Source organism: Mustela nivalis, assembly GCF_964662115.1.
Source record: "Mustela nivalis genome assembly, chromosome: 11".
NCBI classification, from domain to species: Eukaryota; Metazoa; Chordata; class Mammalia; order Carnivora; family Mustelidae; genus Mustela; species Mustela nivalis.
Genome location: NC_139030.1, coordinates 68,387,412 through 68,411,968, shown reverse-complemented (window position 1 = coordinate 68,411,968; position 24,557 = coordinate 68,387,412). Strand labels below are relative to the sequence as shown.

The window sequence follows — 24,557 nt, the reverse complement described above, 5'->3', positions numbered from 1 at the left end:
GAGGAGGAGGATGATCCCCGCCACAGGACGCTGGTCCGCGAAGCTCTCACCTAGGCAAAGCCTTTGCCGAGAACCAGAGAGCTGCGCCTCAAAGCCAGCGCGGGCGCCCCACCCTCCCAGAGGCCTGGCGCTTTAAGAGCGGTGTTATTTGCATGACCCCGCCCAGTCCCCGCCCAGGTCCAGGGACCGCCCGGCTGGATATTTAAATCGCGGCCCCTGGGGCGGGGCCGGCCCTGAGCGCGGTCCCGCACTGCGCCTTCCTTCGCGGACCCGAGACCTGAGCGCAGCTCGGCTGAGCGCGCGGAACCCCACCGACTGCGCGCCGCGCGCCGCGCTCCTCGCACTCCGCCCGGCCCCGCCGGCTCCGGCCCCGCACAAGCTGCCAAGCCGTCCGTCCCCGCTGCGTCCCCGCTGCGCCCCCGCTGCGCCCCCGCGCTGTACTCGCTGCGTCCCCGCGCTGTCCCCTCTGCGTCCCCGCTCTGTCGCCGCGCGGTCCCCGCTGCGCCCCCGCGCTGTCCCCACTGCGTCCCCGCTCCGGCCCCGCTGCGTTCCCGCTGCGTCCCCGCGCTGTCCCCGCGCTGTCCTCGCTGCGCCCCCGCTCCAGCCCCGCTGTGCTCAGCTGCGTCCCGGCCGCCCATCCTCGGCGATGCAGCGCGGCGCCGCCTGGGCGCTGCTCTTGGCCGCGGCCCTGGGGCTAGGCGTGCGCGGGGTTCGCGGCGCGGTGGCCCTCGCCGACTTCTACCCTTTCGGCGCGGAGCGCGGCGACGCTGTCACCCCCAAGCAGGACGACGGCGGCTCGGGTCTGCAACCGCTCTCCGTGCCCTTCCCGTTCTTCGGCGCCGAACACTCCGGACTCTACGTGAGTAACCTCGAGCCGCGGGGGCGCCGGGGAGGGTGCTGCGCCCCGCCGCTGCCCGCCGCCGCGACTCCCGCCGCCGCCGCCAGCAACTTGGCACCACCGCGGCCAGAGGTGGAATGAGGACAGCGCTTCCTCCCTCCGGCGGCCAAGGCCGGACAGCGGCCCGCGGGAGAGGCGGGCGGGGGTGGGGTTCGAACTGCAGTCGGGCCACCTGGGCGAGGGGAGCGTGGCGAGCCCCGGCTGGGCCTCACCCGCTAGGAGCTTGGGCACCCCGCGCAGATCGCATCTGCCCAGCGACTGGTCCCCAGCACGGTGGGGGGAGTCCGGCCCTGTCCTGCTTCTTTCAGACACATAAGTGTGGCAGTAGCCACATGCTTCCTGGGGCCTCAGTTTCCCGAGTGAGGCACCTGACCCTTTCAGTTCCTCACTGGGCCTGAGACGGTCTCACCCTCCCTCCTGGTCAGGCCCCGCCCTGAGTTGACACCTGAGGCCCACTGCCAGGAATCTGGGACCCATGCCCAGCAATAAGGGCAGGGCCTGCTTCTCTGCAGACCACCTCCTGTGTCTCGCAGCAGCTGGGGGCAGTGTCTCCTCTGGCCGTTGTCTCCCTTTCTCCCTTGGTCCTGAGTCCAGGAGCTGGTCACTCAGGCCCATAGGTCCCAAACAGGACTTGGAGAGGGAGCTAGGGACTCAGGACCGCAGGAGCTGCTCCGGCTGAAGGACGAGGCTGGAGGGCTGGTTCTGTGTGCTGCTCCCAGGGAGGGACCCTGGGCCACAGAGGGCATGAAACATTACAACTCATCCCTGCTTGGTGCCTTTACTATGAGGACCCCTGGGCACTGGCACCCACTATCCTCTGAATCAAGGCTAGAAAAGTATGGGCCAGCCTGATGGTACTTCCCATTACCTCCAACACTGTCACACCAGCCATTGCCACCGTCTGCCCTGCCATCCACCCACACGAGCACCACCCTCTGCATACCCCTGTCTGCTCAGCCACCTGTTCCATCAGCTCTCTCCTCCCCACCACCTTCAAGGCCACCCCCACCCCCACTCACATCTTTTGCACTATGGACATCCTCACCCAGCTCTGTCCCAGTGGCCTCCGCCAATGTCATGCTCTCCCTCCACCAGCAGCCACAGCACAGCCTGGCAGCAGCCTCTCCCTGCACCTGTGCAGGAAGGCTTCCGCACTTGGGCAGCAGCATTTGCTGATGGCAGTGGTGGGAGGGGCACACATTCTCTGTGTAGAAGTCACTCTGCTGAGAGTCCCCCAGGACAGGATGAACTTGCAGTGGTACATGGTGGACAGTGCAGAGTCGTGCTCAGCATCTGCAGGGGCCAGATGAGGCCCTTGACTCTTAGCCGTGGGAGAGCTGGGGATACTATTCTCACAGAACACTATCAAAATGTACCATAAACATCTGGGCCAGGCTCAGCCTTCCCATCAAAGTCGCAGGTGAAAATATTATTAAAATGGTCGACCCTCTTAATAGCCTACCAAAAACGTCTACCCTTGCCAAAATAGCCAGGAGAAACGGCTCTAAGGTGGAAAGATCTGCTAGGAAAATAAATCATTTCATCAGAAATGAACATTACAGCAGCTAACCAAACATGTATCTCCATAAAAGCCTTTTCCTGAAACAAAAAGAATATTGGAATAACACTTGTCAGCATGGATGCAGTGGGCAGGCTGTGCCCTCTGGGGAGTGGGATTCCTGAGGGAGCAGTGCCCAGACACCTGCCGGCAGGACCTCGGGGGCACTGTGGTCGTGGAGGGCAGGGCAGCCGGTGGGAGGCAGGTTATGATCAAAGCTACATGAGAGAGGGGAAGGTGTTTGCCCCATAGCATGTGATCCTGGCTGGTGCCTCCTGTGCCTGTGCCTGTGCCTGGACTATCAGAGGGCAAATGGGGAAACTGAGGCTCAGAAGGCAGATCCCAGGGCCTTTTGGATCACCCTGTCCAGCTGCCTCCTCACCCTTCCATCTCAAACTCAGTGGAACCCAAACAGAGATCCTGCTTCCTCCCCGGACCTACCATCACCTTCCGATGCCTCCTTCCTTTCCCTCGTCCCCTCATTGTCGGAGCCTTGGAAACACATCCCACTTCCCAGTGTCGGCACCGTCACAGCCCTGGGTCTGGCCACCGTCCCCACTCGCCAGGGTGCAGGGTGCGTGTAGGTGCCTCCTTGCTGGTCTTTGTCTCCTGGTCCTGCCCTTGGAGCCTGTCCATAGGAGCACTGACAAACATGAATGAGACCCTGCCTCTCCTTTCAGCCCCCAGCCTCAAGGCTGGGTGGTTTGGCCCCCAGAACACCTTTCAGCCCCCTCTGCTCCAGCCACACAGAGCAGGCCCCACTCAGGGGTGGCGTTCACCATTCCTGCAGCCAGGGCTCTTCCCCAAACTTGCAGGTCTTGAAGAGGACCCCCACTCCCCTCCCCCGCTGTGTCCCCTGTGCTTGCCCCTGACCCCACCATTGTTGTTTCCTTGCTTGGTGTCTGCCTTCCACCTGTGGACCTGTGTCCTGCAAGCCTTGTCAGGACAAACTCACAACATGTATTTATGTATTCTGAAAGGAGGCAGTGGACATGGCACGTGTGTGTGTGTGTGTGTGTGTGTGCGCGCGCGTGTGCATGCACATGCATGTGTACGCACAGTGGACGCATTTCCTGGCTCTCTCCACTCAGGGAAATGAAAGCTACACTACCTCAGAGCACCAGACTCTCCTGGTGCTCGGCTTCTGCTTGCCAAACGTCAGTCTTCCTGGAAGGAACTAGGGCTCTATGGAGACGATACGCCCCAGGCAGGGAAAGTGCAGAAGGAGCCTGGGAATCAAGCTCCTGAGAAGTAAGACGTGCTCCAAGAATGGTCGGGATGTGGCAGGAGGACACAGAGGGCTTCAGAGGGCTCCCTGGCCATATGGGGACAATCAGCTGAAAAGACTGGTAGGAACAGGTTTTCATCCATTAGATAAAGAGGGAAGCAGGGAGCTTGCACTGGTAGAAGTCCACAAGGGATGTCATATGGGAATGAGGGGAAGGACTGTAGACAGCAGCGGCAGCGTGTCAGACTTCACTTTCCTGACCTGGGGCCTGCGCTTCCAGCAGAGGGGGTCTTTGGTTGTGGGCAGAGGGAATCGTGTCTGCCCCTTGCTCTCAAACAGCTCAGGAAACATTGTGTGCAGACCGACAGACAGATGAGGGGAGAGCCCGCACCCAGTCACATCCGAGTGGCGGGTAGGTGGGAATAGAGTGGGAGGACGCTCCTTGTGGTGTTTTTACAGTTTTTCTGTCTATCAAACCAGAGTGAACGCCTGAATGTTCTGCTAGAAAAGCCTTCTGTGTGTGCTGCCTGGAGCACCTGGACACACACCCGGCCCCCTGGAGGCCAGCCCAGCCCTCTGGGAACAGCTCGGGCCTCCCCGCCCCTTAGCTCTCAGGAATGGCATGAGGCCAGAACTGGGGAGCTGGAAGGGACCAGCCCACCAAAGCCTGTCCCTCCACAGCTCACGGTCAGAACCTGGTGCATTCCTCCCGCATCCACTTGTTCATGCTCTCGTTCCAAACCCTCAGCCAAGCCCCCACACTGAGGCAAGAGCTAGCAGCCATGTTTTGGTTTTCATATTAAAGTCATTCCTGGGGGTGCCTGAGGAGGGGCTCCACAAGTTAGGCATCTGACTCTTGGTCTCAGCTCAGGTCATGATCTCAGGGGCATGAGGTCACACCCCCATGTGCTCAGCGTGGAGTCCGCTTGAGCTTCTCCCCTCCCTTCGCCCCTCCTCCTCTCTAAAACAAAGTCATTTCTGTCTATTTTGTTCACTGTACTGTTCCGGCTTCCAGAAGGTGGCCACAACTGGAAGCTGCTCAGCCAATGTCTGTTGTTAGCATTCTGGTCAGTGCGATGAGACATCCACAATCCCACCACCCAAAAATACTACTTTTAACATTTTGCTGAAATTCTTGACCCATTTTTGAGCATACCTAGGGTCCACAAGATAGACCTTGGGGCTGCTGCTTCACACAATTCCTGTTTCTCATATTTCTTTCACTATTTTATGTCATGAGCACTTCCCATGCCTTAAATTTGTAGAAACATGTTTTCTGGTGACAGTCTAGTATTCCATCATGTGGCTAGATCAGAATTGATCTAGATTGAATCAGTTGCTCTATTGACTGTTGACTGAGTGGGTAGTCTCAGTGGCCCCCATGAATTAATGACAAGGGCACAGGTGCCACCTCTCCTCTCATTTACACGGGTCTCCTGTCCTGTCCTTTCCTTACAATACATTGCTCCAAGTGGGCTGACTGAGTCTGAATGAATGCATCTCCTTACTGCCCCCTGACACACAGAAAGGCATCCTCGTGGGCACCGTCCTCTCCTGGCCCCTAGGGAGGCTGCTCCTATGGGTCGGTGAGCAGGCAATTGGGGAAAAGCACCAGCTGGTTTCTCCCCATCCTTTGTCTCTGAGGCTGGAGGGTGCAGACTTAGAGTCTCATTGTCCATAAACTGGTTCTTTACAAAGTGGGACAAGTCATTTATTAAACACCTACTGTGTACATAGCCACTGCCCTGCTCCCTAGCCCCAGCACTCAACAGAGACAGAAGTCTGACTACACAAGCTGAGTGCAGGCAGAAGGAGTGGGGCAAGGACAGGATCCAGGCTTGGGTCCTTCAGCCCAAACCCTAAACGCAGCAGGGCAGCCTGGGACCACACCGTCCTCTGAGCTGGCCCGGGGGTAGACCAGAGCGGGCACAGCCCCTCGGACCCCTGCAGGCTCCTCTGGTCAGCAGGAGCATGGGCACAGCCAGCTTCAGACACTTGTTCAGTCGGGGTTTGGGATGAGGCTGGGGCCCAAAAGTGTGACTGCTGTCCACAGAAGGGGGAAGAGCAGGGTGAGAGTCTGGGTGTATGTGGAGAGCAGGGGACACGCCGGGTTTGCATGCGGGGTTCATCTCCACTGTGGGGGCTATAGGAGGGCAGTGGACCCCACGTGGTTGCAGGGATGTAGGATGGCTAAAAGGAAGGGCCTCTGTCCAAGGAGTGGTCCAGGCTGAGGGGCAGCAAGGTCTCAGAAGAGACAGGGAGGCCACAGCTCAGGCAGGTGATGGACACAGAGGAAGGAAACCGGTGCCCAGGTGCTGTGGGCCTGTATTCTATAGGGAGGCATGTCCAGGGGCCATTGGGGAGCTGGGCTCTAGGCCCGAAGGGACACCTGGTTGTGGGGTACCCAAGGAGAGGCAAGGAAGAGGCTTTGTCAGGGCGGGGGCGTGGGGCGGGAGCTGCCATCTATACCAGGAAAAAGAGAGATGACAGCATCAGGGACAGGACGTGAGGCACAGGTACTGGGACACCAGAGAGGCAGCGCCTGGGGGTGGGGGCCACGGGCAGCTAGCTGAGGGCAGAGGAGAGGGTGGCCACAGGCAGCCTCCGGAGGACAACTGTGGAGGAGGGTGAAGGGGGAGGACACCGCAGGAAGTACAGCCTGGGGCTCCCAGCCCAGGAGGGCTTGGCCTGGGAGGGAGGAAGGGAGCGGCTGCTCCTCTAGCCCAGAGCTCTGCTTTCCCACCCTCCCTGGGAAGCCCTCCACCCAGATGCCCGGGCCCAGGAAGTGGGCCCTGAGGCAGCTCCCTCCCCTCCCCATCTCCTGCGAGGGTCCCCCTCCTTCCCCACCCCGCCCCCAGTAGCCCTAGGTGCTATTTCCTAAAGCTCTAGCTCTGCCCCAGCTCAGCCAAGGGCCAGCCTCCCCTCCTTCCCCAGCCGGGTGCCCGCAGCAGGCTCGGGCTCTCCAGGGCTCAGACCCGACCTGGCCTGTGAGCCCCGGGGGCCCTGCCCACTCACTGCCCTGCAGGCCGGACTCCAGCCCCCAGCTGTGCCGTGGGAGGAATCCTAATTACCCAGAAAGCTGCCAGGAAATAAAAAACATGCCTACATTTTTCAAAACAAGCTTATAAAAGGCCTCAGGGGCTTTATTGTTTTATTCTTGGCAGAGAAGTCAAAGCAGGAACCAAGGCCCCGCCCTTTTGGATGTGATGTTTGCAGAGCTGGGGTGCTGTGGCCTCGGGGTCCCTGGCCGCCCTCCAGGCCCGCCCGGCCACGCACAGAACAGCCGCTCCATCCTGCAAGGGTGGCACTGCAAGCCCCTGAGCTCCTGGCTCAGGGACCAGCCAGACACACGTCACATACTTTGGGCTGGAAGTTGCCTCGGAGAGACTCTCCAGGACATTTCCGCTCTTTCCTGGTTTTATCCAAGTCGGAAATGCCGCCAGTGCTATCCCTCTGTGCCTTTCCTGAACCAGTGGGGGGCTGGCCTGGGCCTGCAGGAAGGAGGGGTGCCTTATGGCCTGCCCAACACCACACTGCACACGTGCAAGCACACACACACACACTCACACATACACTCATATACATATATACACACTCACACAATACACTTGCACATCCCCACACACTCATACACGTAACACCCTGATACACTTACACACATACATGTACACCTGAAATGCATACACACATACCCTTACACACACATATATACATACGCACGTACACACTAATACATTCATGTACTCACACACACCGCCACATGCATGCACACACTCAGCACATACACATATATAAACACTTGTATACACATACACATATTCATACACATGCACACTCATAAAATCACACACTCATACACACTTATACACATACTCATACACAGAAACACAATCATATACGTACATATACACATACTTGTACACATACACACTCATCACACAATCACACACTACCTACACTCTCATAGAGATACACACTTATCCACATACACTCATACACACTCATCACACACTCCCACTCATACACATGTTCCATACACGGCCACACATGCATGCAGGCACATGACCCTCCTGCCACCCCACAGGTCACAGAGCCACTGCAACTTCCTGCTGCATGCGATGGCTTCTGGGCCACCCTGGGGACCTGAGCAGCTGCTTCCTTCCCAGGACCATCAGCCTGCTCGGAGGGGATGGGCCGCCCCCTTGTGGACTGACTGCAGGGCTCTGGGAGAGAAGGTGACAGGCAGGAGGCGGAGGGCCACAGCTGCTGGCAGCCCACCCCTGCACTCGGTTCCTGAAGCCACACAGGCCTCAGGAGACAGCCAGTGTGCAAGTCCCACCCCGGGCTGGGACACCTCGGGAACGGCCTCGTTCCAGGAGCAGGTGCCTGCACATTAACGAGGCAGCCCGTGTGGGAGAGGCCTGGCTTGGGGAGACCACGTGATGACCAGAGCGAGGCCCCGGCCAGTGGAATCTATAGGAAGGGGCTGGGAGGGCAAATCAGAGGTTCCTCCTTTCTCTCTGCTCCTGGGGTCTCCCTGTATTTCCATGACAGTCCCAAAGGGCTGGGGGAGTCCCCCACACGGGCCTCAGGTCCTCATGGCCAGCCTAGTCAGGGTGGCTGTACCGGGCCCGAGGGCCCAGCAAACACCCAGGCCAGGCCCATGGTCAAGTTTCTAGGAAGCCAGTGGCTAAATGGCATGCAGGTGGACCCCCACTTCTCTAAGTCCCATATGGGGATGAAATCTACCTTGTTCAGCTAAGACACTTGCCTGTCACAGGGGGGTATCTGAGGGGGATTCCAGGTCCAATCCTCCCTCCTCAGCCTCCATATCTTCATCACATGTCTTATAAAGTACTACTGCACATAGAAAAATAATAATAAAATCAGTGTTTTGCCAAGTGACATTTGCCCTGCCCTGAAGCAGGAGAGGAACCCTGCTGAGGGGTAGAGAGGGGCTGCTGCATGGAGCCCCTCACCCCCCCCAGCTCCCTGCTCTGGGTCTGCTGACCCAACCCTCCGGTCCAGCTTGCACTGGACCCCCACCGTGCAGATGTTCCCATCTGGAGAAAGAAAGTCCAGTGTGGTTCCTGCCCAGGTGAGAGTGCCTGCCAGCAGCCTGCTTGTTCAGCCCGGGGCCCCCACCACCTTCTCGGCTATGGTCCTGGCCCAGCCCTGCCCTGGCAGGGAAACAGGGCCGGCTTGTTCTGCCTCCTGCCTGGACCCCTGGGCTCCAGGCCCACGGCCCAGGGATGGGGAATGGGGGGAGGGCAGCAGCAGTCTGGGGTGAGGACAAGCTGGAGGCCTCTCCACGCACCACACACACCTGGGTGCCGGGTTTGACTTCCAAGCGGGAGGAGAACTCAGTGGTCTGAGGAGCCACAGCGGGGGACAGGCTAGCTGAGGGACGCAGGGAGGGCAGTATAGGCTCTGTCCACCCTGGCAGGTGACCATGGCCGCCTGCAGCTCCAGCTGAAGCCCATGGGCTCTCACTGCCTGCTGCCGTGGACTCTACCCCTCCCATCCACGGGTGCCTTTTGCGAAAGCCTGTGACTTCTCACCCTTAACTCTCTTCCTGAACACATGCAGAAGAGGGGACCCATGACATGTGCCGCAAAGGGACAAATGCGGTGCAAGCCTCAGTGGGCCCACCCCGTTATAGCAGCCCCCAGCCCCTGTGTGCTCCTTGTGGTGCTGCCCTAGCCCCTCTTCCCTGCCCTCCCAGCATGCATCCCCAAGAAGACCGTTTGGACACTATGTCTGATGGAAGTTCAGGGAGGCCTTCTCTTGCACCTGCTGCCTTTGCTCCAGGCATGTTTAGGGTCACCCACTTGGGGTATTGTCTTAGTTCACCTTTGCCATTTAATTATCTGGAGAGACCACAATTGTTTGGCTGTGGTGGACATCTGGAGTTTCTAGTTTTAGGCTCTTCTTAACAACGCTGCGTATGAAAATTCTGGACCATGTATCTGGGCACCCTTCACACACATTTGTACATAGTGAGACCGCTGGGCCATGGGGGTGCACCTGTCTTCAGCTGATTAGACATGTCGGCCCGCGGGTGTTCCCGCCGCACGACACCCCACCAGCATGTTTACCGTCTGGTCATTGTGTACTGATGTGTTAATATGGTTTTAACTTCCTTTTTATCAGTGAGACTGAACATATCTTGTATATATTCGCTGACCATTGGATTTTCTCATTTGTGAAGTCTTTCCCCTCTTGTCTATGTTACCTTTTTCCTTTTGATCTGTGTGAGTTCTTAACAAACCCAGGTCACAAACACTTTAAATTTCTTTTTCCGTTCTATGCCTTATTTCACCCTCTTTAATGGCATCTTTGGGTGAATAGGTGTTCCTAATTTTAATATAATATGTGTCCTTCTTTGTGTATATGATTAGAGGGTTTTGTGCCTTACTGTAAAAATCACCCCCAAAAGTCAGTGTCCAACACTGACTTTCTCCAACAGTGTCATTGCTGAATTGCTTTGTCATTCACGATGAGGTGTCACACACTCCCTGGAGCTGGGCTCTGTATTTGGGGAGCGATCAAAGGGTCAGGGAAAGGAGACACATGCTGCCTCACAGCTCCCCTGCTGTGGGAACGAGTGTTTTGCAGGGCGGGGAGGTTGTCTCCGGGCTGTCCAAGTCCGGGGCACCATGGGCGATCTTAGTGTTTGTCCGTCTGTCCTGTTCTTCTTGAGAGGGTCTGGGTCATTCTTGGCATTGCGTTTTCATATCAAATTTGGAATTGGCTTATCAGGTTACATGCATACACATACTTGTCGGGATTTTTTTGAGACTGCTTTGAATATATGGGGGCGTGTAGGTGAACGGGTATCTTTACAACACTGGGTCATGCAATCTGGAAACATGGCGTGCCTCTAGACTGATTTACATCGTCTTTAATGCTCTCAGTCAAGCTTTAGAATTGACTGCAGAGAAGCTTTGAGCATCTTCTGTTAGATTGATTCTGAAGTACTTATTATTTTTATACTGTTGTTAATGGTGTCTTGAATTTCTATTTACTGCTGGTATGTAGATTCATGGTTAATTTTTTTACGTTTCCTAATTTTACATTTAACAACCAAGCCTCTTAATAGTTTTACCAAATTATGTGGGGATTCTTTGGGATTTTCTACAACCGCATTCATGTTGCACGGAATTCAAGGCAGCAGTGTTCCTCTCTGTAACGTATTTTTTATTTTTTGTTTCATTTTTCTTGCCTTGCTGTGTGGACTCAGGTCTCCATTGAATTGTCCAGTGGAAATGGTGTTAACACGCTCTTTATCTTGCTCCCAATCTCAAAAAGAAACTTCCGTATTTTACCTTGAAACACCTTGTTTGCTCTTGTTTATTTTGAAGACACCCTTGATCAGATTAAAGGTGTTCCCTTATATTCCTAGTATTCTGAGAGTTTTTATCACAAGTGGATGTTGACTTTTATCAAACTCCCTCTCTATACCTAGTAAGACGATCATGTGCTTTTCTCCCTTAATCTGTTAATCATTTAAATTGATTAAATCAATGGGTTTTCTTTCTTTTTTTTAATCTGACAGAGAGAGAGATCACAGGTAGGCAGAGAGGCAGGCAGAGAGAGAGGGAAGCAGACTCCCTGCTGAGCAGAGAGCCTGATGTGGGGCTTGATCCCAGGACCCTGAGATCACGACCTGGAGCCGAAGGCAGAGGCTTAACGCACTGAGCCATCCAGGCGCCCTGAATCAATTGGTTTTCTAATATAAAGCTTAGCTTGTATTCCTCAAAAAATACAAACTGGTGGGATGCCTGGGTGACTCAGTTGGTGAAGCGTCTGTCTTCAGCTCAGGTCATGATCCCAGCATGCTCAAATCGAGTCCCAGATCCAGCTCCTTGTTCAACCAGGAATCTGTTTCTCCCTCTGCCTCTGCTGCTGCTCCCTCTGCTTATGCTCTCTCTCTCTCTCTGACAAATACATAAATAAAATATTTTTTTAAAAATCCAACTTCAGGGAGCACTTGGGTAGCTCAGTTGGTTGAATGCCTGACGCTTGGTTTTGGTTCAGGTCATGATCTCAGTATCCGGAGACCCAGTCCTGTGGCAGGGTCCGTGCTCAGCCTGGCGTCTACTTAAGACTTTCTCTCTCCCCCTCCCTCTGCCCCTCCCTCTGTTTGCATTCTCTCTCTTATTCTCTCTGTCTCTCTAAAATAAATCATTTTTAAAAAATCCAACTTGGTAGTGTCGAATTGTTTCTCCTATGTATATATTGCTGGATTAATTTGCTAGTTTATTGAAGATTGTGGCAACTTTTGGCATCAGTGAGACTGCCCTGCTGTTCATCCATGCCCTGGCTTTGGTCTGAGTATCACGATTGTGCCAGTCTCGTGAAATGAATTCTTCTAGTTAGAAGGACTGATGTATTTCTGGAGTTACCCCTTACATGTTTGCTGGAACTCACTGGTAGTGCCATCTGGAACTTGAGTTTCCCTGGGGGAGTTTGTGCTGATTCAATGCCCTCAATAATTATATTTTTTAAAAATGGGTTTTCTATTTCTCCTCACATTTGATAAGTTGTATTTTTCTAGGAAAATTTCCGTTTTATGTACAATTTCAAGGTTGTTATAACATGAAACTGTGGCGGTCTGGGATTTGCTGGCTCTCCTCCCTGGCTCATGTCAGCCTGTTACGGACTTGAGGGTGCTGGCCGGAGACCCCAGACTTCTGGTCTCTATGGAAGCATAGATGCTGCTCCTTATGGTGCAACAGGCAGCAAAACCCCATTGTCTGCATCAGGGCCTCTTGCTCCTCACATCCCACGGGGAACAGAGGGGCCCCTACTATGAGTTCGTGTCACAGCCAAGAAACACTGAGCTTAGCGAAACCTGCCTTCTGTCCACAAGGGACACAACACTTCATCCCTCAGGGCTGATCTCTGCAAACACAACCCTGAGGTACGGCCCAGGGAAAGCAGAGCCTTGCATTCTTGGCATACCCAGCAAAAACACTCAAGGCACTCGGGACCCAGGGCAGACTGCCTCTCCCCACAACCCACCTCCTTGGCCCCACTTGTTCTTGGCCAAACTCACATTTTCATATGGGTCTGCCACTCCATCAGTCCCTCCAATTGGTTGGACCACAAAGGCCAGGACCACACTGATGTGATTGGGCTCACAGTGCATGTAACTGAGGCTGCTATCCACTGGGCTCAGAGCAGCAATGGCAATTGACACAGTAGGGCCTCCACCTTGCCCCCAGCTGCAGGTGCAGCCTGCTGGACATTAGTCCCAGAGAGGACACTGGGTCTTATTTCAGCCAGGACGTTACCCAAGGCCAGGCTCTTGTCCACTGTGATGCACAGGAGTAGTTCAGAGATGCCACCACGGATAACTACAGAGGCCATAAGTGGCCCAAAACAGTGACCCCCATTAGGGCGAGCCTCTCACCCTGCTTTACTGAGAAGCTTCGGGGTCTCAGCCCTGAAAGGCTCAGGAGCCCCCTTGGTCTCAGGCAGAGAGGGATGGTTGACCCCCTAATCCCCAGCCCCACTGACGGACATTCCATGGCTCACCCGCCCCCACACACAAATACCTGACCTAAGGGGCACAGATCCCCTCTGGCCTGAGATCTGGTGCTGACTTGGTTTGGATCACTGCTGTGTGGGCTGGCTGAGGTCTATGGGCCATGGCCTGGAGCACTCACAGGCTTGTTCAGCACCCCAAGTGGAACCCAAGGCCAAGAATGACCTTGTGTTGGAAAGACCGACACATTTTTGTGTCAGGCACAGCAAAATCATTTGTGACTGGCTGAGTGCCAAGGGCTTCTCCATCTTTCTTGTGCACAAACAGGGGTGTGGACCCAGCACAGGGCAGGAGGCAGACCAGGCCCACAGGCAGCAAAGGCAGAGGTCTCTTGGGCGAGTCTGGGGAGGCTGATCCAGGGCTTGGCAATGCCAGATGCCAGTGGATGGTGGGGAGTATGCAACGGTCACCAGACCCTTGTACCAGGGCATGACGGCCCACAACATAGAGGGAGCATCTCTGTCAGGCACAAATGACCCAGAAGAGTCACTGTAGTGATACAGTGGAGCGGGTGGTCAGCATCGGCACCGAGAAAAGTGAGACCTCCACGCCGGGCCTGGGAGTGGTCGGTAGTCTCTCCAGGCAAGATGGAAAGTGGGCCAGCTTCCACGCAGACAAAGGTGTTGGGCAGTGTAGTTTCTGTACTGGCAGCACTGAGGCCTTTCCTTCCACCAGGCACCAGCAGGGGCCATGGTGCCATCTCTGGTGTAAGGAGGGATTCCCCCGGCCAGCCTCTGCCAGGGAGAGGTCACAACAGTGGCCTGCTCTCCATCAGTCCCATCGGAGAATGCCCCTCCCTGTGGGCCCCTCAGGAGCAACCCAGACTGTCCCTGCTGGCTTCAGGGTGCACGAAGGGTGCGCCCAGGCTCACAGGCCCCAAACACAGCATCATCAATCAGGTTGGCCTGGCTGTGCCTTCTAGGCTGCAGGCCGATGGCAGAGGGGAGCCAGCAGGCTGACTGGTGGTAGGGTTATCTCTACACTGAGCTCTGAACAACCACGGGCAGGGTGTGAGCAGTGCCCCCTCGTCCCTGCAGAGCTTTCCTTACAAAACCTGACCGGGGGTCTGCACAGGACAGCCCAAGAGCTGGCCCAAGGTCTGTTTGTGTATGGCCCTGGAGCTAAGAATGTTGTTGGTATTTTTAAAGGGCTATAAAAACAAAAACAAAAGAGCAAATAAGAGTATGTGATGGAGGCCGTATGTGGTCCCTAAAGCCAAACATAGTTACTATCTGGCCCTTCACGGAACAGTCTGCTGACCCTCCACTAGACCATTTGCTGCAACCTGGAGGTCAGTGAAACCCTGGCGCATCTAGTCAAGGATCCCTCCTGGGCCAGGGTCACTGCTTCTCATTCCACCCAAAGCACCGCCTGACCTTACCACAGGCTTCCCCGTTGGAGATGGGGCCATGGCTCCTGGGAACAGCATTAGGCTCCAGCTTGGGTAGGCCATCAGCAAACCAAACAGGCTTTCAGGGGATGCTCAGGGGACGCTCTGTGACTGGAGGACCCCCTGAGCCAGCGGCTTTACTTGGGGCCCTGGAGTGAAAGATGAGGTCCCCCAAATGGGTAATTGCCATTTTTCATGTAAAACTGAGACAACTTAGCTTCTGTGCCATTTCCATTTGGCCACCCACCCTGCTGGGAACTTCTCTGGTTACTGGTCAAGTTCAAGCTGACCCACCCCAAATGGAGATATTGGGCCAGAGTCATGAGGTTCCCATGCATCACCCTGGCTTCTGCAAGCTCTCCATTGGGTCCTACCTCAGGCAGGGGGTGCTATTGCCCTGGAGAGGCCTTGTGAGCCTGTTAACTCCTGGACTCCCCCAAAAGGAGAAGTCCCAATACTTTTTGGCAGAACGACAGGCAACAATGACACACTCGGACCCCACCCATGAGGTCTCTTAAACTTCCTGTCCCCCACTGCAACCTTGTCTTTTCCTACAATAGCACTGCACGTTGAGTTAGGAGACCATGCTCTCCACCTCGGGGACCCCAGGGAGTGGGGTGATGTGCACAGGGAAGGTCACCCTCTTATGTAGACTTTAGCTCCAGGCTGATGCCCGCACCCCAGCCTCACTCGCATCCTCCCTCTCTCCCTCCTTCCCCTTTACTGAGATATAATTCACATGCCATACAATTTACTCTCTTAAAACTCAGTGGCTTTTTGTGTATTTAGAATGGTAATTCATCACCACAATTTTAGGACATTCTCCTTACCTCTGAAAGAAACCCTATACCCCTCAGTTGTCATTCTCCAGCCCCCCAATTCTGCTCTGACCTAGGCAATCCCTAATCTACTTTCTGTTTCTATTAATTTGCCTATTCTGTCCTTTTCTGATTGGCTTCGTTCACTTAATAATATGCATTTAAGGTTCTTCCATGTCTTTTCATGATTTGAGAGCTTCTTTCTTTCTTTCTTTCTTTCTTTTTTTTTTTAGATTTTATTTATTTGGGGGTGCCTGGGTGGCTCAGCGGGTTAAAGCCTCTGCCTTCGGCTCAGGTCATGATCTCAGGGTCCTGGGATCGAGCCCCACATTGGGCTCTCTGCTCTGCGGAGAGCCTGCTTCCTCCTCTCTCTCTGCCTGCTGCTCTGCCTACTTGTGATCTCTGTCGAAAGAAAGAAAGAAAGAAAGAAAGAAAGAAAGAAAGAAAGAAAGAAAGAATAATATGCATTTAAGTTTCTTCCATGTCTTTTCATGATTTGAGAGCTTCTTTCTTTCTTTCTTTCTTTCTTTCTTTCTTTCTTTTTTTAGATTTTATTTATTTGGGGATGCCTGGGTGGCTCAGCGGGTTAAAGCCTCTGCCTTCGGCTCTGGTCATGATCCCAGGGCCCTGGGATTGAGCCCTACATCTGGTTCTTAGCTCCACGGGGAGTCTGCTTCCTCCCCTCTCTCTGCCTGCCTCTCTGCCTACTTGTGATTTCTGTCAAATAAATAAATAAAATTTTTTTTAAAAAGATTTTATTTATTTGACAGAGAGAGAGAGAGATCAAAGTAGGCAGAGAGGCAGACGGTGGGGTGGGGGGGGAAGCAGGCTCCCCGCGGATCAAAGAGCCCGATGTAGGGCTCGATCCCAGGGCCCTGGGATCATGACCTGAGTCGAAGGCAGAGGTTTTAACACACTGAGCCACCCAGGCACCCCGAAAGCTCATTTCTTTTTAACATCAAGTAATATTTCATTGTCTCGATGGACCACAATTTACCCATTCACCTACTGAAGGACATCTTGGTTGTCTCCAAGTTTGGGCGATTATGAGTAAAGTTGCTATAAGCATCTGTTTGCATGTTGTTGTACAGGCCTAAGTTTTCCACTCCCTTGGTTAAATACCAAGAAGTGCAACTGCTGGATGCTAAGGTAAGCATATGTTTTCTTTTGTGAGAAACTGTCAAATTGTCTTCCAAAGGGGCTGTACCATTTTGCATTCCCACCAGCAGTGAATGAAAGTTCCTGTTGCTCCACATCCTCAGCCACATTTAATGGTGTCAGTGTTCTGGATTTTGGCCATTCTAATAGGTGAATAGTGGTGTCTCATTATTTTTTTAATTTGAATTTCCCTGGTGACATATGATGCAGAGCTTCTTTTCATGTGCTTATTTGCCATCAGTATATTTTCTTTGATGAGGTGTCTGTTAAGGTCTTTGGCCCATATTTTGATCAGGTTGTTTTGTGGGTTTTTTTATTGTTGAATTTTAAGAGTTCTTTGTGTATTTTGGGCTAACAGTCTCTAGCAGAATATTGTTTGCAAATATTTTCTCCCATAAGTCCATTTTGTGACTTGTCTTCTCACTGTCTTGATACTATCTTCCATGGAGCAGAAGTTTTTAATTTCAGTGAAGTCAAGCTAATTAGGTATTTCTTTCATGGATCATGGCTGTGGTGTTATATCTAAAAAGTCATCACCAAACAAAGGGTCATTTAGATTTCTCCTACCTAAACTTCTAAGAGTTTTATGGCTTTGTGCTTTGTATTTAGGTCTATGATCCATTTTGAGTTAAATTTTGTGAGCCATGTAAGGTCTGCATCTAGATTCATTTTGTGCATGTGTTTGTGTGGAGATATCCATTTGTGCCAGCATCATTTGTTGAGACGATAATCTTTGTCCACTGTATTGCCTTAGTTCCTCTGTCAAAGACCAGGTGACTATACTGACCCAGGGGTCTAATTCCAGGCTCTCTATTCTGTTCCATTGGTCCTTTGTCTACCACCAGTGCTGCCCTTTCTTGATTACTGTAGCTGAGTCAGGTAGTGTCAGTCCTCCATCTTTGGTCTCCTCCTTCAGTACTGTTTTGGCTATTCTGGGTCTTTTTGCCTCTCCATATAAACTTTAGAATCACTTGATTGATTTCCACCAGCTAATGTGCTGGTATTTTGAGTGGGATTGCATTGAATATATAGATCAAATAGAACTGACATCTTGAAACATTGAATCTTCTTATCCACAAACATGAAATTTTCTCTCCATTTATTTAGTTATTCTAAGGCCTTTTTCATTAGAGTTTTGTAGTTTTCCTCGTACAGATTCCATTAAGTGTATAGCTAAGTATTTCATTTAGGGTAGTGTTAACATAAATGGAATTGTTTTTAATTTCAAATGCCCCTCCCTTGTTCATTGCTGGTGTATAAGAAATTGATTTTTAGGACTCAGTTGAGAATATCACCATCTTAACATTAACAGTGTTATGGCATCTGATTCATGAGTATGAGATGTTTTTCCATTTATTTAGATCTTAATTTCTTTCAACGATATTTTGTAATTTTTAGGGCACAAGTTTTGTACCTCCTTGGTTAAATTTATACACATTTTATTCTCTTTGATGCCATTATAAATGGAATTGTTTTCTTGACTTCATTTTTGGGTCATTCATTGTACGTGTAGGCATAAAATTAATACTTATATATTTATCTTATATTCAGCAACCTGCTGAACTCACTGATTGCTTCAAATAGTTGTTGTAGTTGTTGTTGTTTTAGTGGATTCTTTGAGATTTTTGATATAATAGGTCATATCCTCTGCAAACAGAGGTAGGTTCACTTTCTTTCTAGGGTGAATGCCATTTATTTAATTTTCCTGGGAACCCCTTACTTTCTGTTGCATACATGTCACCATAACTTTCCTCCACAGTCCTCTGAGCCTTCAGCCACCTCTGCACCTGGCACCACCTTCCCCTAACTGAACCAGGTAGGATGGCAACTTGGGTGCCTGTAACCAACAGAGTTGTAAAAGTTTGAGTCCTTTACCTCTCTCAAGTCCCCTACCATACTTGGCTTTTTTGGTAAAGCAGCTCAAGTCAGGATGGAGGAGGGAGCAAAGATCTAGGGACACAAACAGTGACTGCACTAATAAGGAAGGCTTTGCATTTGCCACTCACACAACTCAACCAAGTGGACTTTCAATGTTTCTGGTACCCTCAAAACTCTAAATCCTAAAAAAAACTAACAAGAAAGCAAACAAAACCCTTTACATCCTCATTGCTGAAACCATTTCTTTCAGCTTTCAGAATCTTTTGACTTAGTCATCAGGGCCCTTCTACTTTTTTACTAGGGACTTGAAGGGTCACTGCCACATTGTCATTATAACAATAATCAAAGCTCTGATCACTGAGCACCGCTCACTGCTCAGCTTTATTAACAGGTAAAACAGTGGGCATCCTCACTCCCCACGTCTTATCACCCAGCACCCCCACTTATGGAGAACATTATCTCCCCAGATCCTGGTGAGTCTTCTCAGTTTCTCCTGATCCCGTCCATGGAAGCCCTTGTCTTTCCTCTTCCAGAAAGTCATTACTCTATTATGTTAACATCCCTTCCTCCTTTATTTCTTCTTAACCCAGTTTTGGTAAGCTGCATTTGTCTAGAAATATTTCCATTTTATATAAAATCTTGAAATTTTGAATTTATTCTTATTATAAGTATTTATAATATCACCTTATCTTTTTTAACAATGTCAAAGTATAAAGTCATATATTCTTTTTCAGTCCTGATAATGGCAACTGATGCCTTCTCTTATTTACTTGACCAATTCCACTAGAAATGTATCTATTTTACTAGTAGTTTAAAAAAAACAAGTTTTGGTTTTGCTGATTTTCTTTTCAGTGTTTGTTTTCTAGTTCATTAGCTTGTGCTCTTAATTTTTTATTTTTCTCTTCCCATTTTTGTTTTGGTTTGGTTTGGTTTGGTGTTGGTTTGTTTACAATATGTGGAGTATTTACTAACATTTTGGTTTATTCACAAAGTATACGTACTGAGATAACCATGTAAAGCTACAAATTCCCCTTTAATTTCTTTAATTTCTGCTTGCACCAGAAATTAAAGTTTTTGCTAAATAGCCCTTTTTTTGTCTTTCTTTTTAAAGATTTTATTTATTTATTTGACAGACAGAGACCACAAGTAGGCAGAGAGAAGGAGGAAAAGCAGGCTCCCCGCTGAGCAGAGAGCCCGATACGGGGCTCGATCCCAGGATCTTGGGATCATGACCTGAGCCGAAGGCAGAGGCTTTAACCCACTGAGCCACCCAGGCGCCCATCTTTCAGCCCAAAGTTATTTATATTTCTTAATTTCCATGCACACAGAATTTCCTACCTTTTGGGGTTAATATTTTTAGTATAATTGCACTGTAGCCAGAAGACAAACTCTGTATTTTTTGTAATCACTTGAAATTTGTTGACACTTGTTATGTGATCAGTATATGGTAAATATTTTTTTAAAAAATTTTTTTAATATTTTATTTATTTATTTGACAGAGAGAGAGAGTGAGATCACAAGTAGGCAAAGAGGCAGGCAAAGAGAGATGGGGAAGCAGGCTTCCTGTTGAGCAGAAAGCCTGATGCGGGGCTTGATCTCAGTACCCTAAGATCATGACCTAAGCCAAAGGCAGAGGCTTAAGCCACTGAGCCACCTAGGTGCCCCTAAAATAATATTCTATTTGTGTTATATACTAGGTCACTTACCATTTGCATTGCTCAAATTTTCTGTATTCTGACAGATTATTGTGTCTGCCTAGCCTACTTTACTAGAGAAGGTATGTTAAAATGTTCTACTATGATTATGAATTGACCTATTTCCTTTTGTCAGCTTTTCACTTATGTATGTTGAGACCTCGCTATTAGATATATAAAAATGCAAAATTGTTATATCTTCCTTTATTATTATGAAGTGGCCCTCTTTGTCTCTAGCTTACTTTTTGCTTTATGCTCTGTTTTGTCTGATAATAATATAACTATAAACCATAAGTTTCCATTCGTTAGCATTTGGAGGGTATATATTTTAACCTGAATATCTAAGTCATTTTCATTTAATGTGCTACTGATGGAGATGTGTTTGGGTTTACTATCTTCTGTGCTACTTGTTCTGCTTCCTTTATCTTTCCTTCTCTCTCCTTCTTGCCATCCTATATGCCAAAAATTTTAATCATTCAGTCATATCCCCTTTATTAGTTAGGACTATATACACTGTTTCTATTCTTTTGGTGATTATCCTAGGTAGTACAAAATTCATTTTTATTTATCAATATTCACTAATAAATTAACTAATGCTTTTATCCTATTCTTGGAAAATACAGTGAGCTTGGAACACTTAAATTCTCTTCCAATTTATAGGATATTATCATTAATTTTATTTTATTTTTTTTTAAAGATTTTATTTATTTGTTTGACAGAGAGAAATCACAAGTAGGCAGAGAGGCAGGCAGAGAGAGAGAGAGAGAGGAGGAAGCAGGCTCCCCGCTGAGCAGAGAGCCCGATGCGGGACTCGATCCCAGGACCCTGAGATCATGACCTGAGCCGAAGGCAGCGGCTTAACCACTGAGCCACCCAGGCGCCCATTATCATTAATTTTAAACCTACAGATTTTTTACACAATTCCACAAAGTTTTATTTATATTATGTCTTTATATGGTCAGTATTCATTTAGATTTATTCTCATACTTTCTGTTTTAATCTGTTCAGGCTGCTATATCAAAAGTGCCATAGACTGGGTAGTTCAAATAACAAACATTTAGTTTTCACAGTTCTGAAGATGGGGAAGTCCAAGATCAAGGGGCTGGCAGATTTAGTGACTGGTGAACAAACACTTTCTGGTTAAAAGCCATCTTTTTGCTGTGTCCTCATACATCAGAAGGAGAGAGGAGATCTCTGGGCTCTCTTTTCTAAGGGTTCTCTTTTATAGTCTCCCCCATGAGGGTTCCACCCTCATGGCCTAATCTCCTCCCACAGGTCTCCCCCAATGCCATCACAGTGGGGGGTCAGGTTTCAACATAAGAATTTTGGGGAGAACAGACATTCAGTCCATAGCACCTGCTTTGCCCTTTTTCCTTCCTGCTTCTCTGACTTTACATTTCGCTTTAGCTTGAATTTTTTTTTTCATGTGGGTCTGCTGTTTAGATACTATTTACTTACTATTTATCTGAATTATCTTTATTTTGCCTTCAGTAATAAAGGATATTTTATCTGGGTATAATTTTATGTTAGCAGTTATTTTCTTTCACCATATTAAAGATATGATCCCACTGATTTCTAGTTCCCATCATTGCTTGTGAGAAATCAACTGTCACTCTACCTGTAAGATCTTTGATGGTAATTTATATGTTTTCTCCTTTTACAATTATCTCCTTGTCATTCATTTTCTGCATCTCTAGCAGTCATTAGTCGTTGCTTTATTTTTATTTTTCCAGCTAGGGAATCACTGGGACTATTGAATATGTGGCCTGATGTCTTTCATTGGTTCTAGAAATTCTCAGTTATTGCCTTTGTAGCTCCTTACCCTTTGATACTACAAACCATACATTTATCTGATCATCCTACCACTTCACATAAGTCTTATTTTTTCTTCTCTACTCTCCATCTTTCTGTCTCTGTTCTAAATTCTGGATAGTTTTTTCTGACCTATCTTCTAGTTCCAGTTCATTTATTCTTTCTTCAATTGCTTCAAATCTGTTCTTAAATCCATCTACTTAGTTCTTAATTTGTTATTTACTTAGTTTAAGTGCTAGAATTTCTATTTAGTTCTTTAAAATGGCCTTTTTAAAAGATAATTCTGGGGCACCTGGGTGGCTCATTCATTAAGTGTCTGCCTTCGTCTCAGGTCATGATCCCAGGGTCCTGGGATCAGCCTCACATTGGGCTTCCTGCTTCTCCCTCTCCCACTTCCCCTGCTTGTGTTCCCTCTCTCACTCTCTCTGTCAAATAGATAAAATCTTTTTTTTAAATTAAAAAAATAATAAAAGATAATTTCCATCCCTGATGGTTTTTTTAATCCCAGCCCTTTTTAAAACAATATTTATTTCATTTAAAGTAATCTCCACATCCAACGTGGGGTTCAAATTCATGACCCTGAGATCAAGAGTCACATGCTCTACTGCCAGCCAGTCAGGTGGCCCCCCAGCCCTTTTTCAAATCATATTTTTTGTATTATGGGCAATACACATAATATAAAACTGATCATCTTAACCACTTTTTTTTTTTAAGATTTTATTTATTTATTTGACAGACAGAGATCACAAGTAGGCAGAGAGGCAGGTAGAGAGAGAGGAGGAAGCAGGCTCTTTGTCAAGCAGAGAGCCCAATGCAGGACTTGATCCCAGGACCCTGAGATCATGACCTGAACAGAAGGCAGAGGCTTAACCCACTGAACCACCCAGGCGCCCTTAACTACTTTTAAGTGTACAGTTCAGTGGTATTAAGGATATTTATGTTGTGCAGTCATCACCATCTTTCACCTTCAGACTCTTTTTGTCTTGTGAATGTGAATTCTGTCCCCATCAGACACTCCTACTTTTCCCCTCTTTCAGCCCCTGGCCACCCCCATTCTATTTTCTATTAATTTGACTACTCTAGGTCCCTCATATACGTGAAATCATAGCATTTGTCTCTTTGTGACTGGCTTACTTCACTGGGCGTAATGCCCTCAAGTTTCATTCACCTTGTAGCACATGTCAGAATTTCCTTCTTTTTAAGGCTGAATCATACTCTGTTGTATAGATAGACCACATTTGTTTCCTCGTTCATGCAGTGTTGGAACTTGGATTTCTTTGGGCTGCCATGCATAATACTGCTATGAATATGGGTGTACAAATATCTTTTGAAGGCCTTACCTTCAATTCTTTTGGGTATTGTTGTGGATGAATAGTGTGCCACTCAAAATTCAGCTGTTGAATTCCTACCCCCACAATATGATTGTATTTGGAGATAGAGCCTTTACAGAGGTAATTAAAGTTATAAGAGGTTGTATGGGTGGGACCCTAATCTGATAAAGAGGTAGAAACACCAGAGAGCTCTTTCACTCCTCATGTGCACACAGAGGAAAGGCCATGTGGCAACACAGCATAGAGGAAGCCACATAAATCCAGGAAGAGAGACCTCACTAGAAAACAACTCTGATGGTCCCTTTACTTTGTATGTCTAGCTCTAGAACTACAAGAAAACAAATTCTGTTGTTTAAGCCAGTCAGTCTGATATTCTGTTATGGCAGCCCTAGCAGACTAATACAGATATTTACCCAGGAGTAGAATTTCTGGATCTTATGGTAATCTATTTGCATTTTTTAAAGAAACAGCCATCTGTTCCCCACAGTGACTCTGTCATTTTACATTTCCACTAGCCGTGCACAAGCATTCCAGTTTTTCTATATCTTTGGAAAAGAACACTTGGTTTTTCCTATTTTTTTGATAGTAGCCATCCTGATGGGTGTGAGGTGGTAGCTCATTGTGGCTTGTGTTTGCTTCTCCCTAATGATTAGTTATATTGAGCATCTTTTCCTGGGCTTATTGGCCATTTGTATGTATTCTTCAGAGAAATATTTATTGATGTCTTTTGCCCATTTTTTAATCAGGTTGCTTTTTGTTGTTTAGTTGTAGGACTTCTCTATATATTTAGGATAAGAATCCCTTATTAAATATATGATTTGCAAATATGTGCTCCCATTCTGTGGGCTGCCTTTTTACTCTGCTAATAGTGTCTTTTGATGAAAAAATATTTTTAATTTTGATGAATTCCAGTTTGTGTTTTTTTTTTCCTTTGTCATCTGTGCCTTTGGTGTCATATCCTAGAAATCATTGCCAAAACCAATGTCATGAAGCTTTTATTCTATGTTAAGAGTCCAACTTCATTCTTTTGCATGTGGATGTCCATTTTTCCCAGCACCATGTGTTGAAAGCCAGTCCTATCTCTATTGCTCCTGACATCCTTGATGAAAATCCTTTGACTGTATATGTGATGGTTTATTTCTGGGCATCCCATTCTATTCTGTTGTCTGTCTTTCTATCTTTATGCCAGTGCCACACTGTTTTGACTACTATAGTTTTGTGTTAAGTTTTGAAAGCAGG

General features: G+C 49.0%; 1 protein-coding gene across 15 annotated transcripts in view; it reads left to right on the top strand.

The window, feature by feature from the left end:
* Nucleotides 1–217: 217 nt before the first annotated feature.
* Nucleotides 218–24,557, top strand: part of SNED1 (sushi, nidogen and EGF like domains 1) — an 84,287-nt gene continuing 59,947 nt past the window's right edge. For 14 of the 15 annotated variants that reach the window (XM_082689703.1, XM_082689701.1, XM_082689702.1 and 11 more), the window contains exon 1: nt 236–859. In XM_082689703.1, coding sequence (XP_082545829.1) covers nt 647–859 — 213 coding nt within the window. In that variant the 5' untranslated portion in view covers nt 236–646. Of the gene's footprint in view, nt 860–24,557 lie in introns of all 15 variants that reach the window. The other variant, XM_082689711.1, reaches the window with a different exon arrangement.